The sequence below is a fragment of the Centruroides vittatus genome, unplaced genomic scaffold (assembly GCF_030686945.1).
Source record: "Centruroides vittatus isolate TY-2023 unplaced genomic scaffold, ASM3068694v2 scaffold_2707, whole genome shotgun sequence".
In the NCBI taxonomy this organism is placed as follows: Eukaryota; Metazoa; Arthropoda; class Arachnida; order Scorpiones; family Buthidae; genus Centruroides; species Centruroides vittatus.
In genome coordinates, this window is record NW_027122692.1 from 982,224 (window position 1) to 1,009,567 (window position 27,344).

General features: G+C 34.0%; 1 protein-coding gene across 1 annotated transcript; it reads right to left on the bottom strand.

Annotated features, from left to right (window-relative positions):
* Positions 1 to 4,718: 4,718 nt before the first annotated feature.
* Positions 4,719 to 26,381, bottom strand: LOC136987792 (male-specific lethal 1-like 1). Its single transcript, XM_067285557.1, has 8 exons — positions 25,898 to 26,381; positions 13,915 to 14,147; positions 8,979 to 9,244; positions 8,841 to 8,896; positions 8,663 to 8,730; positions 6,454 to 6,596; positions 6,308 to 6,380; positions 4,719 to 5,942 (listed from the first exon to the last, which is right to left on the bottom strand). The coding sequence occupies exons 1-8, from the start codon at positions 26,267 to 26,269 to the stop codon at positions 5,834 to 5,836; spliced, it is 1,320 nt and encodes a 439-aa protein (XP_067141658.1). The 5' UTR covers positions 26,270 to 26,381; the 3' UTR covers positions 4,719 to 5,833.
* Positions 26,382 to 27,344: the final 963 nt, after the last annotated feature.

The following is a 27,344-nucleotide window of genomic DNA, read 5'->3' on the forward strand; positions in this document are numbered from 1 at the left end:
AGTCTTCATTTAAAATCAATTCTGATAAGCTGCCAAATGGTCTTCATTTTAATTACAATAGCAGAAAGTACCATACAGGAAAGACCATTGTATGGAAGTTTATCTACAAATCAAATGTTCAACACAGTCACTGTTGTGTGTGGCAACTTATTGAATGCAAATTGTGTTGCATCAATCATTCCATGGTACATATTCTGTTATATGCCCAAATTATTAGTACCGTTTCTTCACTGTGGCATTTTTCAAAAAATCCTTAGGGATTTCCCAAAGAAAGTAGTCACATGTGTTTACATTAGAACTTTCAGTGCTAACTTTTTTAAATAGCAAACAGCAACTGCTGTTAAGCACATTGCACAATAATTTTCTGCCTCAGTTTCTTGCTACAAGTTTTCCAAAGGTTTGTGCAGGACAGAGCTGGGTCATATGGGATAAATATTTTGATTTGCCATCTAAAACTGATTTACAGATCAGTGTGCGTATGGACTGAACCAGATCCAAATAATCTAGATTCGAGCCCACGTGACTACTTTCTTGGGGATTCCTCTAAGAAAATCATGGCATCCATCAATGCAATAATGCTAATTCAAAAGACAATGGTATGTAATCATCATCATCAACCCTGGACTCATTGCCTGTTGGTGTCTGATGCTTTTTCCACTATTTTCTTTCATTTCTCTCTATCCATTGCCGATTTTCTCAATTCCCGTATATTCGCTCCACACCACTTCTTCATGTCATCAATCCATTTTCTATACGGTCTGCCTCTTTTGTTCCATCCATCCATAATACCATGGACTAAAGTCTTAATTTTTCTGTTTTTCACTCATTCTTGTGATGTGAGCAAACAGTTGAAGTTTTCATTGTATAATTTTTTGTAAGATTCTTTTTCACATATATCCTGTCATAAAGTTCTTCGTTTCTGCATCCATTCTATTTGTAAAATCTTTCTGTAACAGTGTCTTTCAAATGCTAATATTTTTCTTTCCATATCTTTTGTTATTACCCATGTCTCACAGGCATACAGCATGCAGAAGATGCAGGTATTCAATACTTTTAATTTTGTCTGCAAACTAATTGCTTTACTTTTCCAGATTTTGTCTATTGCTTTCAAATTTGTTTTTCCCTTGGCTATTCTAATCACTATTTCTTTTTTGCAATCCAGATTATAGGTTAGTTTGCTTCCTAAATATGTAAAGCTCTCTACATTTTCACTTTCTTTCTCATCTACTAGGATGTTTCTTGTCATGTTATCATCAACAAATATCATTGTCTTTGTTTGCTATTGATAATCAGTCCATATTTTTTCCTTCTTCATTAAGCAGATGTAATGTTTTCTCTAGTTGTTCTTCACTTTCTTCAATGATAACTATGTCATCTGCAAATCTCAGGTTATTTGAATTTTACACTGTGAACTGTTGTCCCCTGCATCTCTTGCATCATCTTATCCATGACTCTTTCTAAGAGATTTATGAAGATAGTTGGGGATATAGGATCTCCTCATCTGGTGCCTCTTTTTGGTTTGAACCAGTTTCCTAGCTCCTCACTGAAACTCACAGCTGCTTCTGCATTATCATTAATATAACTTAGCAGGTTTATTAGTTTATGATTCACTCCGTAATATTTTAGCCCTGCCAAGGTGGCTTTTTGGTCTATGCCAGCGGTTCCCAAAGTGTGCACTGTGGCTTCCTCACAGGGGCACCACAAAATGTTATAAAATTTTTATAATGTTAGAATTTGACATAGGGCTCCTTGGGAAAATCTGCATTTAGCAAGGGTGCCAAGAATCAAAAAAAGTTTGGGAACCAGCTGTATGGTATGTAATGGAAGATAATTACCACTAAGAACCAGTTACACAACTAATTTGTTAACACGTTACTTTGGGCATGTGCATTACTTCAAGTTGTGTTTTTTGAATTTTTGGAATCGAACCTGATGACCATTGAAAATGTTCATTTCAAAGTGAATTTTTGCTGGTTTTTCAGTAATTACATACTCATTTTATTAATTACCACTAAGTATTACATGCAGAAAACATTAAATTGTAAACCATGATAAATATATAACTCTGATAGGTGCTTGTGAGGAATTGTGCTGTGTAAATTGGCAAGTGGTACAACCTACATCTGTTCAATTGTCAGCACTATTGAAACTGTTGGGCTTGAAAGGGATCTTAATATTACTACTGTATTGTTCAAATGAAATTATTGTAAGCTCACTGACTTTTAGGGGCAATAAGTTAATTGTGCATCAGGAAAACCTAGGGGTGAATCGTATGTGGGTGGAGGTGGCAGGAGACAAAGATGAAAAGTATCTTACACAAAAATCATTTATTTACACTAGGAACAAAAACAGTCTGCTTTTGAGCCGGTGTTGATTTTGACGAACGTTGTCTTGTGGCAGGTCATCCTTTGGTCGAGGGTGGCGCTGCTGCCCCGGGGCAGTCGTAGATGGTGGGATGATCTTCTGGGTCACAAGATCTCAAGTCTGGAGGGGTTGGCAGTTCAGAGGGGATGCACCAAAATCTTGAGAACCGACCCTTGACCTTGAGACTTGGGGGTTTTACAGGATTTTTCCCTGCATCTTACCCTTTTGGTCCTGTTTGCCCTCTCCCTTACCTCGATTGGTCATTCTTTTGTCTCTGGGTGAAACCCAAGACTGATCTGGGTCAGGAAAGGTCCAAGAGGTGTTGATGGAGCTTTTGAAGTCAGTGCTCATATTTTACTTCATTATGGCCCTTTTCTCTGAGGTCTTTGAACCTAAACAGTCTATCGGACGTGCTTTTGGCATTAACCCTCTATTCTTGATTGTTTTGACCCGACACTTGTTTGCGAGCACCTTGACAAAGCTCCCTCTCTCTCGGTTGACATTCCCTCTGTTGTTTATCATCGCGTCGCGTTTGTTTTAAAATAAGTAAGAAAGTTTCCTTCCTGTCTGGTCTACATCACCAACATGTGTTCCTGACCCGATTTGACGTCCGAAACTTTATAGTTATTTGTAATTTTGACTCAATTTTTGGGACTTCGCATTATCATCTAAAAAACAATCAAATCCAACATGTATAAAATCAGTTTTTGGACAACAGAGTGTGAATGCAGACGACGACAGTGTAGTAGTTGTATTTCCCCTCCTTTTACTTTGAGCCCAAAACTCTGCACGTGCCCTCCACCCCTCAAAATTTCGTTCTCAGACTCCAGGGTCAATTTCAACAGTTCTTCGTGAGACCGTTGATCATTCGGATCTGCAACAACCTAACCAAGGATACTGTCGAGTGATCAGTGACACTGCAGTCTGTGTCGAATAAGTTGTTGCACATACCATTAGTCATATTAAACACATTTCAAGGACAAATCTCCAAACAATGGTCTTTCTTATATGTTCAATAAAGGTTTTAATAATAAAACAAACGATTCATTTCACGCACCACCACGTAGCTCTTTTAACTTAAAACATAAATAGCACAATTTCAGTTCAGTATAAATCAAGCATTATGCTAAGTATATAGTATACATAATTTGATTTGCAATCCTCTCAAGCTTTAGCATAAAGGAAATCAGGTATTGCTATGACACAAGCTTGCAAATTAATATTTTGAATCAGGCTCAAAAGCAAATATTGTTCTACCTGTTCTGGTTTGTGCAGGTTTCCAATCCACTCAATCTCTTCTCCAGGGAAGGTAATGTTGATGTTAGTCCAGTAGACAGCAAAACCCACCTGCTTCTCTGGCTAACACACACTCCCCGATGCCTCTTCATGGTGTTACGTGTTAAAAAATGTCTTGGGTGGTGCTGTTGTAGGTGGAAAACTAAACCAAAACCAACCCAGGAGCAGGACAATAAATGAGATGTATGTGATGGGACTTAATGTTAATTAAAAGTGAAAGCTGCAAAACATCTGAAGGAGGATCAAGATTAGATAGATAGCTATCTTGTTAAATCCTATTTATTAGGCTAAGATCTATAAGTGTATAAGCATTCTTCTAGAATGCCATGTGTAACATGGCATTCTAGAAGAATGCTTATACACTTTTAGTTTCATATTTAGTTTTACTGACTAATTTTAAGAAATTTAAGCAAAAACAAATGCATCTGTATCTGTCTCCTCTCTAAATTCTGACAAAACATTTCATTGAAGCATTGTATCTGATCCAGATGCAGCCTGGGTTGAATGCAATATATTGATAGAATAAAATTTGAACATCTCAACATCTGCAAAAATAATAAAAGGTAAGATGTAATCTCCGAATTGATTAGTCGCAACTTTATTTCTGTAATGGCCCACAGTTTCACATTCCAGATGCATCGGATCTAATGTTACAAGAATTGCAGAAATGAATTTCTGTAAACAAACCAGTTGTGTTTTGTAAAACAAATGGCAACCCGGAATTTCCAATTGACAAGATAAATTCGAATGGTCACACGACAACTAATATTTAGTCTTACGGACCAACAAAAATGTGTTATTTCTGTAAGAATTCAATTGTAGTTATGTTACACAAGAGTGCTGCCGCTTATATATAACACTGCACGAAAGACACTTTTGCGGTATCTAGAATCCAATTCTAATTCAAAAACAGTTTTTTGATCACCGCGCGCTCAAAGTCCGAGACCCGTCTTGCAGTTCGATTCCAAATCCCCCGCCACGAGAGAGTATTACGTTCCAAATGAAATTTTGACAATCTTCGTGCTTGTAGTAGTAAAATAAATGAAGAAAGCAGGAAGTTAGATTCTAGAAAACAAATCTAGAACCACGTTTATTTCTAACAACATCGTCTAAGTGACGATTTGGAAGTTTGGAATTTCGGTCCGGAGAGCAAAATCCCAATATCCAAATCGCATTTTTTAAAATTGCTAACTTTGTAATATAGTTAAAATTACATTTAAAATTGCTTTTATAGAGAACCAGTTATTTTTATACATTTATATAATATATACATACTGCATACTCTGGAAGATTTTTTTTATCTGAAATTGTCTTTAAAAACTATCATTAATATACAGATTTCCCTTTTTTAACAACAAAAAAAATCGATTTCCACAACTTTAACAAAAAACATTTGTTGGAAACATTTCATTGATATATCGATTCACACGTAATATCCACCTAGTTTACCAACCGATAAAATTAAACACAAATACACGATAAGTAGCTAGTTTATAATGCGAGAAAGTGCAAGAGGTGTTTGATCGTGTGAGAGTTCGGTCGCGTAGATTTGAAACGGCGCGCCCGAGGTCCCGTTTAGTCCCGCACGGACGAAACCCGTTTGGGAGGTTTGCGTCGTCTGGGCGAGACTAACGGTAACGAAACCGTGGTCAACGTATGACGTACGAAAGAGGATAATCTCCATTTTTGCTTTGAGGTTCCAAAAGACGTGCAGATTTACGTTCCACCATTCTCGGAATTGCTCCCGTAGGCGACAATGCACGACGCACCACTTTCCACAATCCGTGGGAATTTTTAAAATGTAAATGAAGAATGTAATTGGTATAATTACCGAATGCAGAGGTGAAATTATTATGCAAGTGATACCGTGTGTGCGGATGACTAGTGACTTCCCATGTTCTGTTTAAACTTCTTTGAACGGTTTGGAAATTATACGATCGTACTCTTCAAAAAACTGAGTATCGGAAGCGGGTTTGTCCCGGGCGACGAGAGACGACAACGGATGGCGTCCACGGTTGACGAAATACCTCGACGGAGATTTTTCTCATTTTACACAAAGCGGATAGCGGGAATATCAATATACATATATAATATATATACAACGACAAATCTTCACGGCGTGCTTCTGGTTTTACTGTCACGTATTAATCTTCGCATTTCGAAGAGCCGATCTTTAAGTGGCAGTTCGTTTGGTAATTGTCACGTCCGGAGTATTATTTTTCTTCGAAATCGTTGTCACTTCCTGATTTTCTCTCGGGTCGAACCAAGGCAGAGAAAACTCGCTACAATAAAGAGAAAATGCGTTGAAGTGTATAAATTTCCATATAAATGCAGGCGCACAATTACGGTCAAAGATCAAAATTTTGCTCTTCAAAAATTCGGGACGGATTTTTCCCACATAATATATTTTGATTCATTGACACTTAAATTTTTGAACTTTGGCCATTACACCAGAGATGCAGAACATGTCCAATCGCGCAAACAATGGGGAAATTAAAGCAGACCCGGAAGGAGCTGCAGTAAAAATTTTATATGCCAGTGTGTACAATAATTTTCGTGGAAATTTTGTTTACATTTGGGGGAATTTTTGATCTTGAAAATATTCTGCATCATCTTAATATGCTAATAACTAAGTGAACGTGCATACCTCGACTGAAAAATCGGTATGGTCTGACCGAATGCTAGAACTGGAACCAAGTCGGACACTTCGATAGCTTGAACTGGAATTAAGGTATATATATAATAACTAGTTTTAGGAATTTCCTGTAAAATATATTAATAAAGATAAAATACCTTCTTTAGGGTCTGGAAAGAACGAATTTATCTTGTATTTTCTGGAATGTCTTCTGTTCTCGTCACTTTCCTTGTCGACGGCCTGTCTCTTCTGTCGTAACTTCTCGTGGATGCGCTGCTCTCTTATTCTCTGTATGTCCCATCTTAAAATAAATAAAGATATATTTAGATCTCCAATTGATTGACGGTCTCAATTTGTACGTGACAAACCACAAATTATATTCTAATGAAATGCATTAATCTTCCTTCTATAATAAAGAAGCAAAAAACAATGTCTCTATGTTAATTCTTTAATCGAAATACGTTTATGCAATTTTTCAAAATAATTTTTAAGCACAAGAAATGAAAAACAAGAAAGAAATCTTTGCCATACACTTCTGTGATTTGTTTACGAATTTCTACAGGATGGACTTTCTTTGCGTTTAGAAAACAAATAACACTTTGCACTTTGTATTTGGTGGGATTTTCATTTTTTGTACACATTTTAATTCTCAACAAAACAGTAACAATAATCTTGCCATTATTGGAACTCTACACGTGCTAAGCTAACACATCGGAGAAAAATTGACCTCAAATTGACGGTGGTAATTTACCTGCGCAGAGTGCTATGTGCAAACGTTCTTCACTTTATGGATGCCCCTCATAAAATGAAAATGCTGGGAAATAGTTACTCCATGATTACATTAATAGGAGTGTGCCATACTTTCCTACTGACATTGCTACAATACTAAAACGTATAATGATTTAATGGCAGATAAAATACGACTGATTAAGTTCTACTTCAAATCAATGTTCCTAACAACGAGTATGTAGTATTTGAAAGTGCTCAATCACTTGTGCCACGCTCAATCCATAATAGATTTAACTGACTTGGACATAGATCCTCATTACACACGATAAATTACACATATAGTGACACATCGATTTTCGTTACTAATCTGTCCAAAAACAATTGACGAAAACCGAGGCAATTATTTCCATATGAATCAATGTAAATCCAATTAATTCGTTCTAGACACTCCAAAATACATACCAAAAACATATTTTATAGAGAATTAATATAGTGTTAAATACTAAAAGCAATAAGAAATTAACATAAAAGACTAATTAGCATAAAGATAAAAGCATTAAGATTAAAGATAAGATAATTAGCATTAAGATGAAAGCAGTGGAGTTGTTTGGCTAGACACTCGGGGTAATGTCTTGTCTTGTAGAAGCTTCTAGCCTATATCACCCCATGGTAAAGTGTGACGTAATTGTCACATAATAGTAGTTGTATGCGTTTATGATGGTTGTATCGAGGAAATAATGCCTTCCGGGAATTCCGTTTAAGGGTAACTGGCCCCTATTCAGGTATTACAGATGTGGAGAAAACCCGAGAAATTTCACGTGGCCAACCCGCCCTGGCAAAGTGCGAACCGACGACTGAACTTCCAGTGTTTGGGGAACGGAACTGTTGGCCAATGGTGGGCCATTGCGGGGTAATGTTCACGCAACGAGAAATAATGCCACACTGCGCGGAAAACACATGGGTCGCCTTTTGTTTTTGCAAAATTAGCAGCGAGGTCACTTGAACACACTGACGAAATCCGAAGCAATCGACGAAAATCGAGACAAATTTTTCACTAAAAAAAAAATGATGATAACCGAAGTCAACAAAAACCAAGGTACTACTGTATCTGGATCAGATTGGAATCCAGAAACCTGCATTAGCTACACAATAAGATCAGATCAGATATGCTTACATAAGATGTAAGCATATCTGATTAACTAATAAAAGGAATTTAAATTGCCATTCTATACTTTGTTAAACTCTCTTCACCCTTCAGACAATAATTAAACCCAGACAACAACACGAGTGACTGGGTAGTGAGGTACAGGGCCCGACACGTCCTGGACGGACCACCCGTGACAAGCTCCGAGGTTCCCGACCCTGGCCGACCTATTTACCGTTGCGACTGTCTATCAGTCTCTTATTTTCTAATGAAAAGTGCAATATTGCAAATCATCTAGGTTATAAGCTGTGCCCCAAAAGCCAATATTCATTAATAACTGAAAAAATATAAACATCTTTGCCAGATGTTAGATTTGATTCGAACAAACAATAGCAACTTACACTGCTGCCGGATTGAAATTAATTGCACGAATACAACTGATTAAGAGGTACACGATAACCTGTTGTGGTAAATGAAATTTAAATAAAATTCACCTTTTTCTCCGTCTTTCGTCATTTTCTAATTTCACGTGTCTTTTATAGAACACATCATCGTCTATATCCTGTAACAGTAATGATAATTAGTATCTGCGTTAAGTGAATTAAAAGTGAAATCAATTTTTCCTTATTAAATATTATTATTTTAAATAGAAAATAAAAGAAATGCATTTACTTCAGTTCCTTCCATTTGGTAACAACTAGTGATAGGATGATAACGCCACGAAGGAACTAAAATAAAGAAAAATGTTTGAAGTTAGTAACCGATTCGTATCTTAAAGTGCGTAACAAAAATACAGTATAAATACTTTACCTTCTATATTCTTGTCCTGAGGTGGTTCGTCTTGCACCGACGATGTCCTTCCAAGAGACATAAAGTAAAGTTTTTCAGTTCTCAGAATACTTTCCTTTTTTCTCCCTCCTCCCCTCCTGCGTCTCACTCCGATTATTTTCGAGATGCTGTCGGGGCTGTTTTCTAGATTGCACTGTAGTTCCGTAGAGGCGTTGGATGCCGAAGCTGTCGTCGTCGAGGGAATGAACTTTTTGATTGACATAGAGTGCGTTCGATTAAAATAGCGCCTGAAAAAATACAATGTTTATATATAAATGCAATATCAAAAATTAATTTAAAATCCTTACAGTAAATTGTATCATAAAATAAATTTGTAAATAATTCTTCAATGTATGCTTGTACTTTATCTAATGAATTTGTGCCTTGGTGCAGACTATATGCGCTCTTGTAGACAATAGGAAAATCTGGAAATGTCCAAATAGCACATGGTAGTCTTTCGTGCAAACTTTATTTAAAAAATAAAGGATTGGATGGATAAAATAAGGCAATGCAACAGTCAAGTGACCTCACAGAAGGACTTTTTATAGAAAAACTGGCCCTTACTTGGGTATTAAACATGTAAAGAGTAACCAGAAAATACCACTTGGCCAGCCCACAAACACACAACCAAATACCAGTGTTCAGTAGCTTTATCCACTCAGCCACTGGTGAAGAGAAAATAAAGAAAACCAAATAAAATCACAAAATTTTATATCATTAATATAGTGTTAATAAATGAAATAAAAAATGTCAAAAAATAATAGAATGGCATATAGAAGAAGATACGTATGCCTTTCCAAACAAAGTTTCGGCTTCTTAACCAAATTAAAAAGTACTCTCAACATTTGATGATATAAGTTTAATTTCATTATTGTGATGCTTTTGATCGATATGTGAGCGGAAAAACAAATTCGCTGAGAATTACGTGCTTAATTAATTAACTAAATAATTAATAACCATTTTTAACCTACTAATCGAGAGTATACAGTAATTTGTATATTCTAAAATTACAATATACTCTCAATAATCGAGTCCATTTACTCTGAAGTGAATATCTTCGACGATCTTCATACATTTAAAGATGGTAGGAGCACGATGCCAGCATACTATGCCTTTCTACTACAAATGGTTTCAAATCGGGAAGTACCACCATTGTCCCATTGACAATTCCCATTTCAATGGAACAATGGTAATTTCAAAGCCAAGTAGTGATTCAATGGCAACCAATATTTTTTAATTATTCATTAATGGTCTTTTAGAAAACAAAAATGCAACACACTAAAATTAGTGATGTACTGAGGGGCTACAACTTAGACTCTTGAGTGTTCCCATGTGTTCTGGACAAACTATAAGTGTTTTTTATTGTTAAACATTAAAGTTTGGACAATGGTTGAGAAATAAGAACCATTTTACCTCACTGTGTATAAGTAAATTTATTCTGTTGATATTTAGTTTTATTAAGAGCTAGACGAATGGTGAAGATTCAATTTCTAATAACATATGCATAGATGTTAGAATGTATGATTTTTGGATTTGTGTGCTCTAATGGCCATGTTTTTGTACAGTAGAGAGTCGAAAATCGGAATCAATTGGGGACTGGGGTTGTTCCGATTACCCATTATGTACGAAAAAATACATTAACCTGTCCGATGTTCAAATTTTTCTTCATTGCGTGTCGCTTCGTGTTGAATTTTTCTCTGTCGCGTGTCGCTTCGTGTTGAATTTTCGTCGATTTTAAGCCTAACGAAAATTTTTATAATAATAATCGAGGCTATCGTATCGTTAAAAATTATTTCTTCATTTTGTACAAACAAAATAAATATATTGAAGAATATAAAAACATGAAAATTATACTTTAGAAGTAAATCTAGTATCAAAAACGTTCGATTCAACACGACACAGTCCGACTGAAAATCGTTCCGATTACCGGCCATTCCGATTACCGACGTTCCAATTAACGACTCTCTACTGTATTTAGAAAGATGACACATATCACAAGGAATTAATTTTGGTGTAGAGTTGAATTTATAATAAATTTTGAATTCTAAATGATTTTGGTGTTGCATAATATGATGATCTTTTTTGTTATTAGAAATTGAATCTTCACCATTCGTCTAGCTCTTAATAAAGCTAAATATTAACAGAATAAATTTACTTATACGCGGTGGGGTAAAATGGTTCTTATTTCTCAACCATTGTCCAAACTTTTTGTCAAACCTTAATGTTTAACAATAAAAAACAATAGTACTAGAGCCTGATTTCATTTCCACAGTAAATTTTATAGGAGGGAAATGTTCAATGTAATAAATGTTGTGTGACAAATTGATAAAATTTGTCATCAGTTCCTTCCAGTGCAATTAAAACTTCATCTATGTATCTGAAACATAAAAAAGAAAATCTTATAATAAGGGAAACATTGAAAACTTTGTTTTCCAATTGTCTTGTGAGAATTTCTACTAGCTGAATTCGACTGGCTGCTCTAGAGTAGTGGTCGGCAATCTTTCTGACCTCACGGACGACTAAACTCGCAATTTTGAATCCCGCGGCCACTATCGTGAATTTTTTTTAAACAATACCAAATCTGTAAAATAACGATCATAAAAGTTCAAATTAATGCAAGCCTAAAGCTCATTGCTGCTTGTTTGAAACCAGTTTATAGGTTTTTAGCGCTTTCCACGAAGGATGACAATCGCACTCACTATGTTGTTTATTGTTCATTATTTATTGATAACAGTCGCTTCGTATTTGGTTTTAGATTCAAATAAAAACCCCCAATGAGTGAAAAAAGCAACTGAGCATTTTGCATTTCTTTTATAATACTTCGCGTAACCTTCAGTCGATCAACGTCCAAATTTCTCCACGGACCACTGGTTGCCGACCGCTGCTCTAGAGTACTTCAGAGTGCTCTGCTTGCTCTTTCCTGTTCAACTGTCAGAATACAGCAGTTCTTTGGATAACTCACCTACTCTCTTTCAGAGTGATAATGTCATTAATCTAATCCTGCTGTTTGGTACAGCAGCCAACCAATTTTGCCACAGGACTGATAACATCAGCGATCTTTCAGGAATACCTGGTTTCTGTAAGTAAATTTTCCCATTGAAATTTAAATAATTATTGGCTACAATACACTTGATTAGATCTCTGACCCAAAAGATTTGATGAAAAGGAGTGTTATTATCGAGTAAGAGTTCAAATATTAGAACAGATAGGAACAAAGATACCATGTCTATATTGTAAAGATATCATACAAAGTAGTAAGAACTTGATAATAGTGCTTTTTTGATATTATGTGCAGGATGTGTCCCTTTGTTTGCAAGGATGAAAGGGCCAATTTTCTTTAAGGATCTTGGCCTTCTTTTTTAAATATCTTTATAAACAAATCTGTGACTTATATTGCTTTTTTAAATTTTGTATCCATTCAACTCTTAGAACATTATATTTGTATTAACTAGTAATAAATAACTATGACCCTGCTGGTCTTATTGTTCTGATTACAGATTCATCACACACCTTTCTAATTTTTATTCATTAACACACGATGTCTCGGAATGCATTTTGGCCTATTCTGTATGGTTATGGTGTTTGGTAAATTTAACCAACTCTACACTTTAAAAAGTTGATGCATGCCAAAGTTTAAGAGTTCAAAAACTATTTTTAAAAAATGAAGCAAATGAAATTAATTACAATAAATTAAAAACAGATAAATAAAAACTAAAAAAATTTCATTCGACAAAAGAACCGAGCTGCAACCATCTGGTTACCGCCTATACCGAGATAATGCGAGCCCTAACATTACTAATGTTGTTGCACAATATTTGGCCTGACAAAAACATCAAAGTTTTGCTGCACTCTCTATACAGCCCAGACTTTGTTCTGTGTGCCTTTTTTTTTTGTTCTCTTGGCTGAAATCGGAGCTATAGGACCAGTGTTTTGGCTCATCAATGGCTGTTCTGAAGAAGTCAAGGAAGATCTGAAGCCAATGTCAAAAGATGAGATCTAACATGTCTGCCAAAACTTGATAGAGACAGACTACTTCGAAAAAGTCCATATCTACCTGGACCCTGCCTAATATATTTCATGATTAGTAAATTCATTCTCACTCTTTTACACAACATCTTCATAGTTTGTCCATTTTTACACAACAGTAACAACAATTTTACCTGGTAGAATTTACCCCGATATGCTAAAACTGTTTCAAAGTGCCCATGGCAACGGTATAACTTAAAAAATTTTTTTTATAGTAATTAAAAGTAACTTTTTCTATGTTTTCTTAAGATGGAAAAAATAATTTCTTAAAATACAATAAAACTTCTCTAACTTGAAGAAAACGAAGCACTCTGGAAGTCTCTTTGGAGTAGCACAGAATTTAACGTCTCCAACTTGAATTTATTAACTCAAATTTTCTCTAAGTTGACGTGTTTTATGGTCCCCCGACACTGATTTACGCTACTTAAACTTCAATTTATTCTATCCAAAGTTATTCTAATTATCAGATTTCAATGACATTTTCAAACAGTTAGTTTTATCTACTCTCCAACATAAATTTTCAGACAATGTCCCAGTCCAAAGTGACAGGTCCTCTTGCTTTATCTCAACAAGGCATACCTAAAAACTGTTTGATTCCATTAGTTACATTGAACGTTTTGCTGAAAGGCATTACGTGTAGGTTTAAAACAATAATAAAAAAATAAATTAAAGATTCTTTATATACTTTATATATTTGTACTTTTACCACTCTTGCGAGAATGCAAGAGAGGTAAAAGTATAAATCTATTCAAAATCAGTATTTTTTACCCTATTGTTCTCTAACTCAAATTGTCTAACTCTTTTCCCTGCTCCTCGGAGCTTCAAGTAAAGAAGTTTTACTGTACATCTAAATTTATGAAAATACCGAATAAAATCGTAAACGTTTACCCACCGTCTGACTCCTCTAAAGCCGCCTCTTCCGTGTCTTCTGTACGACCTTGACACGATGGCTGGCGAACAGAAAGATTTCTCGGACGGGCTATTTATTTCATCCGACGTAGAATTGACGACATTCAGTGAATACGAGTTGGTAGAAACTGCATCGTCTGTATCACTCTGCGAGCTTTCTTTCTTGTGCTTCAGAAGAGACAATCTTCTTTCCATGCGATCTAATCGAACTTTCAACTGTTAAGAAATAAATAACACTATTACACATCAATTAAATTTTAAAATATTCTTTTAGTTTTATCTTCAAAATTATTGTCATAATCATTTAAAGTCTCTTAACATATTGCTTAATCTAGAATCTAAAAATCCATCAAGTATCAAATTTATCATCTTATTTAATCGGCAGATATTCTATCATATCTCGATTTCATTTTTAATAAGGATTGATGTGATTGGCATACTCGTCCCCAAAGAAATAGTCTTCTTCGTTAACAATTATTAGCATTCTTTTATATGTACAGCTCCATTTATTCTTATGCAAATAACTGTTGCATGTGCACAGCAGTGTCACCTTATCTCTTCCTAGTACATCGAACCTGGATAACAACGCTATTGAATAAATTCTTCTCATCCCTTCCGAAGATTTGATTTTGTGGGATGTCAGTTTGTGTTTAAAAACTCATTATCTGTAGATCTGTTTATCCTTCGGCTCTGCTCGAACCTGATAAGTGTTTTGATAGACATTAATGGCTTTTGGCACAAGTGGTACACCAGAATTTCAAATTATGCTTTTAATACAAACATTCAAGCAGTGGCGTAGCTATGGTTCTCCGAGCCCGGTGCGAAACCAGATTTGTGGGCCCCCAAAAATTTTTTCGGGTCTTTTTTCTTGTGATTTTGGGCCCCAATGGGCCTATCGCTTCCCGGGGGCCCGACGCGGACCGCACCTACCGCACCCCCTAGCTACGCCACTGCATTCAAGATCGTTTATAACTTGTATGCTGTGTGCAGATAAACATTTCTAGCGCACAATAAATCAAATCAAGATTTCTCTTTCTATTAAGCAAATCTATTAGTATTTTCTCCAGCAAAATCCTTGTTAGACTGGCAGACTCTTATGGAATAGTAGTTCTGTGAAGTTTCAATCAAGTTACTCAATGTTACCTTTTTAATAAATTGACTAAAGATGCATTTGCACTTATCATTCTATAGAAATAATATGGTAATACGGATCTTTTTAGACTTAATCGCATTTTTGGTGGTATCTGCCAGTTTCCCAGGAAGATGAAACAGGACTCTTCAAGTAGTTCCTTTGTAGCTAAGCATAATATATCTTTCTCTGTCTTCAACAGATTTAAAATTTGAAAACATTTCATCTAAATGCCGAAAATTGTATAATTTCTTTGCTAATATATTACATTTAGCATTGAAGTTCTTTTGAAATTACATTAAAATACCGATATAATCAGGTTTAAATTAGTAATTGTACGCAATATGCAAAATTAACTTGTTTGTCTTTTATGTTTTCGAGTTACTCGTATCGTAACTTGACGATTGACGTCTATCAGTCTTGCCAGCTATAATCAATCAATATCTTTGAGGGTTAATGGAAATCGATATCTTTCGTGTTATTTTTATTTGTTAGATAGTCAGGCAATTGTTTATATTATAATCTATATTATTTATGAACAATAATAGATTATGTTAAATTGTACACTAGCTAATATACAACATGTAACTTATTACTAACAATACAATTAGAACTAGATAATTACCAACTTTAAGAAACATTACAGTATTTGTGAACATTTTCAATCATCTTGCTAAACATTAAGATTCTGATTAAAATACTTTCAAGATAAAGGATTTTGATATATAATTTATCCTTAAGAATGTACGGAATGGTCTAAAAATGAATAAAATAACTTTAAGAAATCTACTTTTAATTTCCCAACATTTGTTTTGAGTGAATGAGTAGTTTTAACGTTACTTTTTTATAAATTGAAATAGGTTCTACTGAATTAATTTTGTAGTGATTATATACTATAGTCATGGGCGTAGCCAGGAAGGGGCATGGGTGGGCACAGTCCCCCCAGTTAACCTGGTGTCCCTCCCCAGAAAATTACAGCCTCTACTAGGCCCCTCATAACAAAACCCAGGCTACGCCAATGACTATAGTTTCATAACAATATCATTTGATAAACCTGAATCTTTCAAAGTCTCATCTTTGGGTTCATCAGATAATATAAAACTATAGTATACAATCATTACGGAATGAATTTAGCAGAATCCACTTAAAATTTAAAAAATGTAGCATTGAGGGTACTTAGTCACACAGAACAAATGCTGGGAAATTACACGGTGGCGTAGCGAACATAACTAATGCCCGGGGCACGACACTTTATTGGTGTCCTCCTCCATCCTCCAGAAACATATATAGTTTGTCTTGGAGACCATTTTGGCACCCCTCTGTGAGTGGCGCCCGGTGCACGATAGACCCCCTCGCTACGCCACTGAAATTACGGGTAGATTTCTTATGGCCCAAAAAATCAGTTAATAAAAAATGTTATTACATCAACTATTATACAAATGATTAAAATTAGTGGAATAGCTACATGTTAGCCCAGTATTTTCCAACCTTTTTCTAATAGTGGCACCCCCAACTTAATAACTTTCTTGTAGCATCTGTAATTCTTTATCAAAGTAGAGTTATTGTGTTCTCAAGTCCTTCACCAATGAAGGACTTGAGAATCCAGCTGCAAAAATTTAGGCTATGAATAAATTCTGGAGAGCCTATATTGCTAGGAGTCCAAACATTGCAAACCTCCAAGAATCCCCACTAGTATTAGGGACCCTGAAGATTAAACTTTATTTGTTTCATAATAGATTTTTCCACAGTTTTAATACTTTTTGAAATACTTGTAAGAAGTGTTACAGCACTGCTCAGCATTATACTTTATGGTACTGAGGTGCACCAGTGGCTCAATGGATAAAATCATTGACACTGGTAGTTTGATTGTGAGTTCATACCTCACCAATGGGCTGGCCATGTGGAATTTTTCAGGTTTTCTTCCTAACACCTAAATAGGGGTCAGTTTCCCATAAAAAGTCCTCCTGGGAGGCACTCCACCTTGGCAGATTGTCCAAGTGTCATGTTTCCTTCTTCCATCTATCAATTTCATGGCACTTCTGAAGTGTCATTGTGGCATTCTACTTGAAAGCCACTGTGTTAGCCGTTCTTAAAATAATATTAAAAAAATACATCGTGGGTATTGGCTTTTAGGCCACCCGGATCAATAACAATTCTATATTTGTGTGCAGCAAACATGTTTTGGTTGAAATCTATACATATAAACATTATGGAGAACATCAAACACAGTGAAGGCTAAACTTTTCATCAATCTCTGGTAGACTCTTCACTTCAGATGTACTGTTAAGCTCGAGTTGTCGGATCCATGATTGCCGAGACTTTGTATGATGCCAGAGATAGAATGGGCCCTTTCGCAATTTTTCGGAACAAACGAAATGTGACTGTATGATTTTATACAAAATTTTGACCAGATATATACTATTCATTAATTTTTAATATTCATATTGTATGAAAATGTTAGTATCCAGCAATGAAATAGATTGCGCGTTCTACAGGATAACTCATACGTGGCATCTTAAAGAAGTCAAGATGTTCATAAAAACGGTTTTAGAGATTTTATTTTTTTTGTTTGTAAAAATAATATTAATTTATACTGGTAGGAACAGCTATGGGCATCTTTTAAATGCTATATGCAGATAATCTTATTAAAAAAAAATCATCATTTTGCATCCGAAATTTAGCAGGAATGTAAAGATTTTAGCTGTTATTTGATCTCCAAATTAATACTTTCGGCCAGATTTTTATTTGCTGATGGATAAAAACAGTAGAATCTGTGCCTGCATTTCATCTAAATTTACATTTTTGGATATATTTGTATTTTGTATCATAAGAAAACAGGTGACAGTACATTAATAGTGGTGTAAATTTCAATATAAATTCAATAATTTAAACATTTATGCAAATTAAGGTTAAGTAACAGACATTTTAAGGTTACATTCAGACACATCACACAGTTGAATCAGTGACACACACAGCAGCGTAGCGTGGGTGTCAGCCGCCCGGGGCAGAGGAAAATTTTGGCCGCCCCCTTAAATAAAATACGGGGAATCCCTACAAGTAGGTACAGATGGTGTTGTCAGTTGCTACAATGAGCAAGATGTCATTATTATACATTCATTGAAAGAAAGAGGATTCTCCATTTACGTCACAGAATAAGTAATGAAAAATTCCGTGCTCATTTCAGTCGGTCCGAATCGTAGGTGCGACAAAAATATGAAATGAAATGGTTCAAACTTTTACAAGATATTATTATTATTTATTCTAAAAAAATGCCGCCCCCCCTAAAAGTGCCGCCCAGGGCGGGCCGCCCCTGCCGCCCCCACTACGCTACATCACTGGACATACATAATTGTATGTACCAGCAATTCAGATAGATCACTCAGTGGTCGATTTGAAAAGCTACCTGCTACTCAGTGTCAGTGTTCTAGATCTCCCTGTCACAGTGACACACACATTAACATCTGTGCGAAATATATCTTCGAAATACACGGATTTCAATGGGGAAATGAGTGGATGTGACAGAGTGGCTTAAGTAATTAAATTATTTTAAACTCTTATTTTCAATCTATAAGCTCATCTACTTTTTTAAAAATCAGTGTTGATAAGTAAGTTAAATACATAGAGTGGATGTCACGCTAACAATTGTACGATTGATGTTATTATTGCAAATATTTACTAGTGCTCTTTTTCTAAAAAGATAATTACTAGTACTATGGTTACTAGTAGCTGTTGGTACTATGTACCTGTTATTAATACTTATGTTATCTGCCATACTGGCACAGTCAGACAGAAGTGTGTAGACAGAACTCAGATATTATCTTAATTACCATTAGTTTGCACATAATATCTAGCAGTCTTTCTGGATTAGCAAGTCACAAACCATAAATGATGACGACTATTATTTTTTATTCTTTAAGAATCGGCTGCAACTATTATTCGAGAATGACTATTCGAATGGAATAAATCTGGTAACTTGTTCACATTATTATTATTAGAACAATGAAGCAACACTCTACACATTCACACTTTATTTCAACATACATGTAATTTACGATATCATAATTTTTTCCTAATGTTGACTCTAAGAAACTGTACCATTCGCAGCCAAATATCAAACGGTAGTCTGCTAACGAATCAAATTCTGCAAAAAACGGACTAAATATTTAAACTCGGCACCCTCGAAAGCCACTTAAAACATATTTTGTACAGGCTGGTAACCTTGTATTATGTAATTTTCTTATTGAATGCTACCATACTGCTGGTCTGATAGAAAAAAAGGGACTGCTGCAGGAGGGGTTTCAAATAATTCAACCAAAATTAGTCGTCGACTTCCTCTCGGAAGTGAGGATGCGTTAATGACGACCAATTAATGCTGGCCTACTATTAATATTTGAAAAGTGATCAGTGTTGGATAGGTTGTGATGGCCCCGCATGTGATTGAAATTGCTAACCTTAATATCCAAAAATATACTTCGTACGACTTGTTTAAATTAAAAAAATCTTATGAAAATGCTAGATTAATTGCTCTGACAACTGCTACTTAATAACTGGTTATTATTAGATAAAAATGAACACTACAAACACCTAAGATACCAGCGACACTTAGCACTTTGTGTTCATTTTTCTCATTGATATCTTAGGTGTTTGTAGTGTTCATTTTTATAGAATAATTAGTTTTATGTGATGATAAGTGTTTAAATGTTGGCAACAGACTGTAAAGTATATGGAAAATATGTTCTCTTAAATATTACATTTATAGAAAAATTATTGGGCTGCAATTTCAAAAAATTGTAGACTATGCTCAATGCTAAGCCAGACTGAGGTCAAGGCATAGATAACCACAGAAAAAAAATTGTTGTTTAGTTTATATGCTGTTTATTTTTATTGTATTTTTTTAATTCTTGGTTTTCAATTAGAAGTCAACAGTAATTTGAAAGTTACGTGTAAAAATATAAAGTTTAATTACCATTTATGGAATATTTTCTTTTAATTTGCTTTATACGTCAAGTAAATATTATAGAAAATTATTTAAAATTACAAATTATAATTCTAATCGAATTTATTGATTCAGTTAAATTATTAATGAAGTATACCTATTAACACCAGCGTGTTAAAATTTGCCTTTTACGCTGTTTAAAATAAATTTATGTTAAAGTGATTTAATATATAACAAGCAATTATTTATTGTGACGTCATCGTAATGCCAGGCTGCAATTTTTTATCATATTTTTAATTTATTTAATTTAAAATATATGCTCTCCACCTCAAATTAGTATTTTAGTGTTTTTCTCCTTGAACATCATACTTTTCCGTCAGCAATGGAGTCGTGCCGATCGTCTATTTAGCTCCTTTCGGTGGAAATTTTTGAATTGAAACAACGTGACTTCCAGTAAGTTCATATATAGTTTATTGGGGCCTCGTGCACCTAAGCTTTTCATATTTGCTCTTGAATTTCATTTATCTAACATAATATATATAATGCATATAACACTTAAGTTTTTAATAGATTGAACATTAGTGTTAAGTGTTTCTGAGGACTTCAAATCTGTAGGCAAAGAAATTACTAGTTAAAGGTTTCCTCTAACCTGTATCTAGTTACCAGGTTGCTTAAAAGACAGAGTAATTCAGGGTTGAACACATTCTTAACTTTAATAATTGAAATTAATGATTAAAATAGGGAAACCTTTAATGTGGATCCCATTATAACATTACAAGATTTGAAACTAACAGCAATTCCACAAACCAGTCATATTGCTTCATGTCAGCCAGCACTAGTAGTGAGATGTCAACTACAAAATGACAATGCAACCAGTATTTCACACCATGGTCTCACTATTACTTTTAATTAATGAGCACTGTTACAAGATCTTGCCATTCACAATCACGGAAACAGAAAAGAAAATTTTACATCATAAATAGGCCTGAAAAACATAACACGAACAGTTATTTCTTGTTGAACAAATCTCGATATTCCGAAGGGCCTCGAGCCTTAACAATAGCTTTGCGCATATAGTGCTTCTGGCATATAGTGGATGAATATCTTAATGTATTCTATACCAAATTCTTTTAATATTCTTCTGTAGTTGTTGTTTATACTCAGGTTTCATATCTGCAATTTTCATGCCCAGAATATGCCAGCATTTTTCAATATCATTAAAATCGGGACTGTTACCAGGATAGTTTAGGCATCCGACGTGAACCGAACCTCTTGTAGGAATTTGTTTATCTAAGCAACACTTTTTGTGTCAATTTAAGAGATAGTAATGCTAACAAACTATAGAGAAAGGATACATTATATTTTACTAGCCATTGTGATGTAGTGACACGATAGAGTCGTCTCGGAAGATGTAGGATTTGTGTCACAAAACCGTTTGTTGATTATTGGAATTTAGCAGATAAGTGTTATATGCATTATAAGTAATAAATAGTAATATTTGGTTCATTTTTCTTGGTTTTTTTCTCTGTACTACATATAAATGTCCATTCAATTCTTTCTGGAATATATCATAGGTGATGTAATTTCCATGACTGCTACTGTATGAGATATTTATTTTAAATAGCATAAAAGGCAAACTTTTAAATGCTGTTATTAATGGCTATATTTCATTAATAATTTTCCTGAATCAATAAATTCATATATAAAGCAGGTTAATGTTACCTTAGGTAGCCAAGATGGCGGCTCGTCTCTAATTCCAGCAAGGAAATAGTGGGACGCATGTTCTAACCTAACCTATTCTAATAAACTATCATAATTATTAGCAACCAAATTCTTAGAATAGGTTAGGTTAGGTTAGAACGTGTGTCCCACTGTTTCCTTGCTGGAATTAGAGACGAGTCGCCATCTTGGCTACCTATGGTAACATTAACCATAAAGCAAATTAAAAGAAAATATTCCATAAATGCTAAATTAAACTTTATATTTTTACATGTAAGTTTCAAATTATTGTTGACTTCTAACTGAAAGCCAAGAATTAAAAGAAAATACAACAAAAAAATAATAATAAACAGTATATCAACAAAACAACATTTTTTCCTGTAGCTATGCCTTGACCTGGGTCTGGCTTACCATTGAGTACAGGGATATAAATAGTGTTCCATTCCAACAACACCATAACAAGAATATTTTTGAAGAAATAACTATAAAAAATTACAATTTTTTATGTAATAATTATATATACATTATAAATTTAAAGATACACTTAAATAAAACCTACTTAAAATATAGGTGATCGTCAGTTAACAAGTAGACGTGTCCCTAAAAAGTGCATCAAGTAAAGATATATGGAGTAATGCTGGTATACATTTCTGTAATTTCTTCTATGCATTTGAGATTCTTTTGACTATTTGCTAAAACTACAAGACAATGAGTTGTAAACTAGTATTGTATAAATATTACTGTACAGAAACATTTGACATCATCATTTATGCACTGAATACTTTTTCAAGTCAATTTTGTGTGCTATTATAGCAAACAGAAGTATGCAGTTGATACAAAAATGTCTGACTCTGAGTCCTCAATCTTTAAATTTCTTACTATAACTTCTCCAATAAGTTCAATAAGTAAATCCAGTTTTAATGGTTAATGGTATTGTAGAACATTTCATCATTAATTGTGAATCATCAAACAACATTTTAGATGTATAACTCATGTTTAAGAATATGTTTATATAGAAATTGGAATCAGAATCAGTACAGTTTTACTGTTCTTGTTCCATAGGCCTGTCAGTAAACGGGTTAAGATTGCAAATAAGTGGCTCGTAACTTTCAAGACGGCAATTTTCAATGGCGAATCTTCAACCAAGGTCTTTCATTGTATCATAATTTTACTTTTTAATCGTTTTGAATAATAGAAAAAAAATTCTAAGATTATAAAACTCTTCATGCAGTACCCCATATTCTTTAGAACCACACTATACAAATAATGGTTAATGTTACTTTAGGTGCCAAGATGGCGGCTTGTTTCTGATTCCAGCAAGGAAACAGTGGGACGCACGTTCTAACCTAACCTAACCTCTTTCTTGGTTGCTAATAATTATGGTAATTTAGAATAGGTTAGGTTAGGTTAGAACATGCGTCCCACTGTTTCCTTGCTGGAATCAGATACGAGCCGCCATCTTGGCACCTAAGGTAACATTAACCCGAATAATATGTGTATATTATTAAGCATTTCACAACTAAATTATTTTTATTTATTCTTCAATAAATGAATCAGAAATATTAATTATTATTTAAAATACTTTATATATTTTCACTAAAATACATGCTGTGATAAGCTAAAACTTTTATCAGCATCTATACAACAATTATGCATTCTGAAACAAACATATATTTCACTAAAATACATGCTGTGATAAGCTAAAACTTTTATCAGCATCTATACAACAATTATGCATTCTGAAACAAACATATATATATCCTGATAAGAAATAAATAAATTTAACTAACAGGCCTACCTGATATGTTGTTCCACATTTTTGTTATCAAACCTTTTAGAATTTTAAGCAAATAAGCATAAATTATTAATGAACATCAGATGAGATGTTTTGCTGTTTAAAAACATCTATAACAAAAGATATGTGATAATGCTTATCATTAATGAACAATTGAATTGATTTTTATCATTATTTTTAATTAAATTATTTAATTAGTATTAGTTAGCTTCTTGTTATGATACAAGTGAATATTTGTTCGACTTATAACGACATTCACAAAAATATTGTGTATACATAAACATTTTATGGATAAAATAGAAAAGTTTAATATCCAAATACTAAATATACGAATAATCTATATATGTTTGCTAAAATAATGCCAAATCAAACCAAAATTTTGTCGGAAAAATTGCATTTATGGAAAGATTACACATTCTCAAACTAAAAGATGTTTCAATAACACCAATAAATAAGTAAATTAATCTAATAAGTCCGTACATTTATGGGTTAATGTTACCTATGGTTCCAAAATGGTGGCTCATCTCTGATTCCAGCAAATAGAAGAAAGGAAACAGTGGGGATGCACGTTCTAACCTAACCTAATCTATTCTAATAAATTACCATAATTATTACTAACAAAAGTATTAGAACAGGTTAGGTTAAATTAGAACGTGCGTCCCCACCGTTTCCTTTCTTCTATTTGCTGGAATCAGAGACGAGCCGCCATTTTGGAACCATAACATTAACCCATTTGTGTTATTGTAGTTTTTTGAATATCAAGTAATTAAAACACACAAATAATTAAATATCAGAGTAAGCAATTCTACTGTTTATGCGTTATTTAATTAGGTAAAATTGCCGTAAATCTTTGTTCAATTAATAAAAAAAAATATTGCAAAAATACATACTTTATGAGAAAACAGTTATCTAAATTCATAAAGACTCATTTATATTAAAATAATTTGTATATATTTTTGCTAAAATGGCATTATAATAAGTCAAAATACTACTAGCAATAATTATGTTCATGCAAATATTATACTATCCGAAACAAGTGCATACATAAATCTTGATTGTAATCATATAAACTGAGCTATTGAATATACTTCTACCTTTATACAGCTGCATTTTTAAATTTGAAGCAATTAAAACATTTTTTTTGAGCATAATGGGCTATTCTGATATTTAATAATAATTTACTTGCTTTAATTGCATCAAATTAAAAATATATATATAACAGCAGGAAGGTATAAATAGGATTACTGGGTTAATTTATGCATATATAAAAATCTGTTATAAAAACAAACACCGAATAAAATATTCTGAAGTTTATGCAAGTTTATAGACAGATAAAAAACACTTATCATTAATTAAATGCATAAACTTTTATCAATAATTAAGCAAAAAATATTTTTTGATTTACCGAATCCTTCTATACCTTTATAAGGCTAGAATTTTAATTTTAAACAATTAAATTACATAAATTACTGTTAAACATATCTGAAAATTCCATCCTGATATTTATATGCTTTAAATTTAAAAAAATATATAACAGAATAGTGACATAACTAGCATTTATGCATGCATAAAGTCTATTGTTTATGCACATAAAACATGCACTGGATGGGATATTCTGTTATATATGCAGGCTTATAGAGAGATAATATGCTTATCATTGAATAACTTCACTGATTTTTATCAATAATTCAGCAAAAAAATTGATCTTTTTTTAATTGTTTAATTAGCATCCACTTGTGATGAATACAAGTATATAATGAGTATACTTTTTAAGTTTTATGAGAGATATTCTTGAAAATATTCGTGTTTTATAGATAAATTAAGCCTGAATCTTGCTAAATAAACAAATACAGAGGTGATAAACCTATTTTATCGACCAATTTCAGACCAAAACACAACACAGTTCATAGGCAGAAACATTTACAAACCGAATCAGTAGTAAGCGAAACGGCATCTCGTTTCCATAACTCCACATTTTATCAATAATTACGCAATCCAATCCATAAAACCGACAATTCTCCATGGGAGACATCGTTTAAGAAATAAAATAGAAAAAAAAAACACACACACACGAAAAACACTATCATCTGACACACAACTTTCACCACCGGAAGCGCTCGACCGCCCGTCAGATGGCGCTGGGGCAGCACTTCCGTCCACCATCTTAAATGCCAAAATTCAAACAAAAACAATTTAAAGCGCGTATAACAATGGCAATTTCGTGTGTTTAACGAGTCGACGGCGGTTAAAATTCGTAGGAAACGTGTTTAACGATCGATTCGTAAATCGGGGGCGTGTTATAAAGAGGAGGGAACGTTTAAAATCCCGTGTCAACGCCCGACGTTAGGCCTAGAACGGGGGTTTTAATGGAATTTATAAGGACTTACCGACTCTTTCTCTTGTTTAAGCGAAAGTAATTGTTTGTCCTTCTTTAGTATTTGCTCCTGCTGATGCTGTATCAGGTCTAATTGTAGCAACATCATCTCTTTCAGCCTTTCCGAGTGTTCGTTCTCCTCTTTCTTAACGTCGACCGCGTAAATGTGATCGGTCTCTAAAGGAGATGATAATTCCGATGTGAAGTTAGCATCCGTCGACGTCTTAGCGCATCCCGGATGATGATAAGATGATAAATTCTCTTCGTCGTCGTCACTGCGATCGTCCGAGCTACCGTTAACGTTCCTGTTTAATTTACGTCTGCAGCTCGTCTGGCACCTCTTTTCTGTAGTAACCATTGCTTGTTTCATGCTGTCACCCGTCATATGGCTCGTATTAAAGTCTTCTTTATGTTATGATCAAAACACAAAACTCCTCTACGAGACTTCTCCCAGCCGCCATCACCATAACGTGACGTCGGTGGTTATTGTAGTCGTTATTGGTCGGACGGTGGTGACGTCGAGAGGAAAGACCGGCGTCACTGGGTCGCGTGGCTTAACGTCATCTCGCGCGCTTAACGTTATTGGTTGGTGAGTTCGACATTTTTTTTTTCCTTTTCTAGTTCTGACTTTTTGTGTGTTTTTGAGGGATTTTTTTGAAGTTCGTCGCGTGTTTTTTTTTTGTTTTTAAAAAATATCGCGATTTGAAGTTTAATTTCCCTCGGTGTTATAAATTTTTACAAATTTATTCTTTAATTACAAAGGAAATAAATTGTGGAATTTGTGTTAGCGCGGTTAGATTTAAGTGAAAAGTTTGTGATTGATAAAAAAAATAGGTAAAACTGTATAAAAATTAAATATAATCGCTTCTTATTATACCTTATATACATTTTAAAAGTTCAGTACAAGATTTTAATGCCATATTTAGCACTAACGATGTTATTTTTAAATTTTACGTCCAAAATAACTTCGTTTCCTTTCGAGTTATCTTTTTACGTTCTGTTTAACCTTTATCGGATCGTAACGTAATTTCTATATGCCCCGAAGGAATATGAAAGATGCTCCAAACCAAATTAAAGACAGTTCTTTTGGATCTTTAACGCAGTAAAAACGGTAAAAATGGCGTTGGAAAAATCGAAAAAGAAACCATATTCATTACATAAATACATCTTGTGCATCATAAAATTACGTTTATTGTGTGCATGATTCATCTAAATTTATAAATAACTTTCCATTGTTGTTGGATAGTGCGGTATTAAAAGGATTTCCTGTATGTAAATTCTATCTTCGTTAGAAATGCGATTCCAAGTTGTTTTGGATTTTAATAAAATCTAAAATTGAATAAAATTCATCGTTAAATAATGCATCATGTATGAAATGAATCTCTTGATAGGAAATAACCACGCTTATGCAATATTCTGAATGCCAATGAGTTGGATGAAGGATCATGGTGGAAACCATA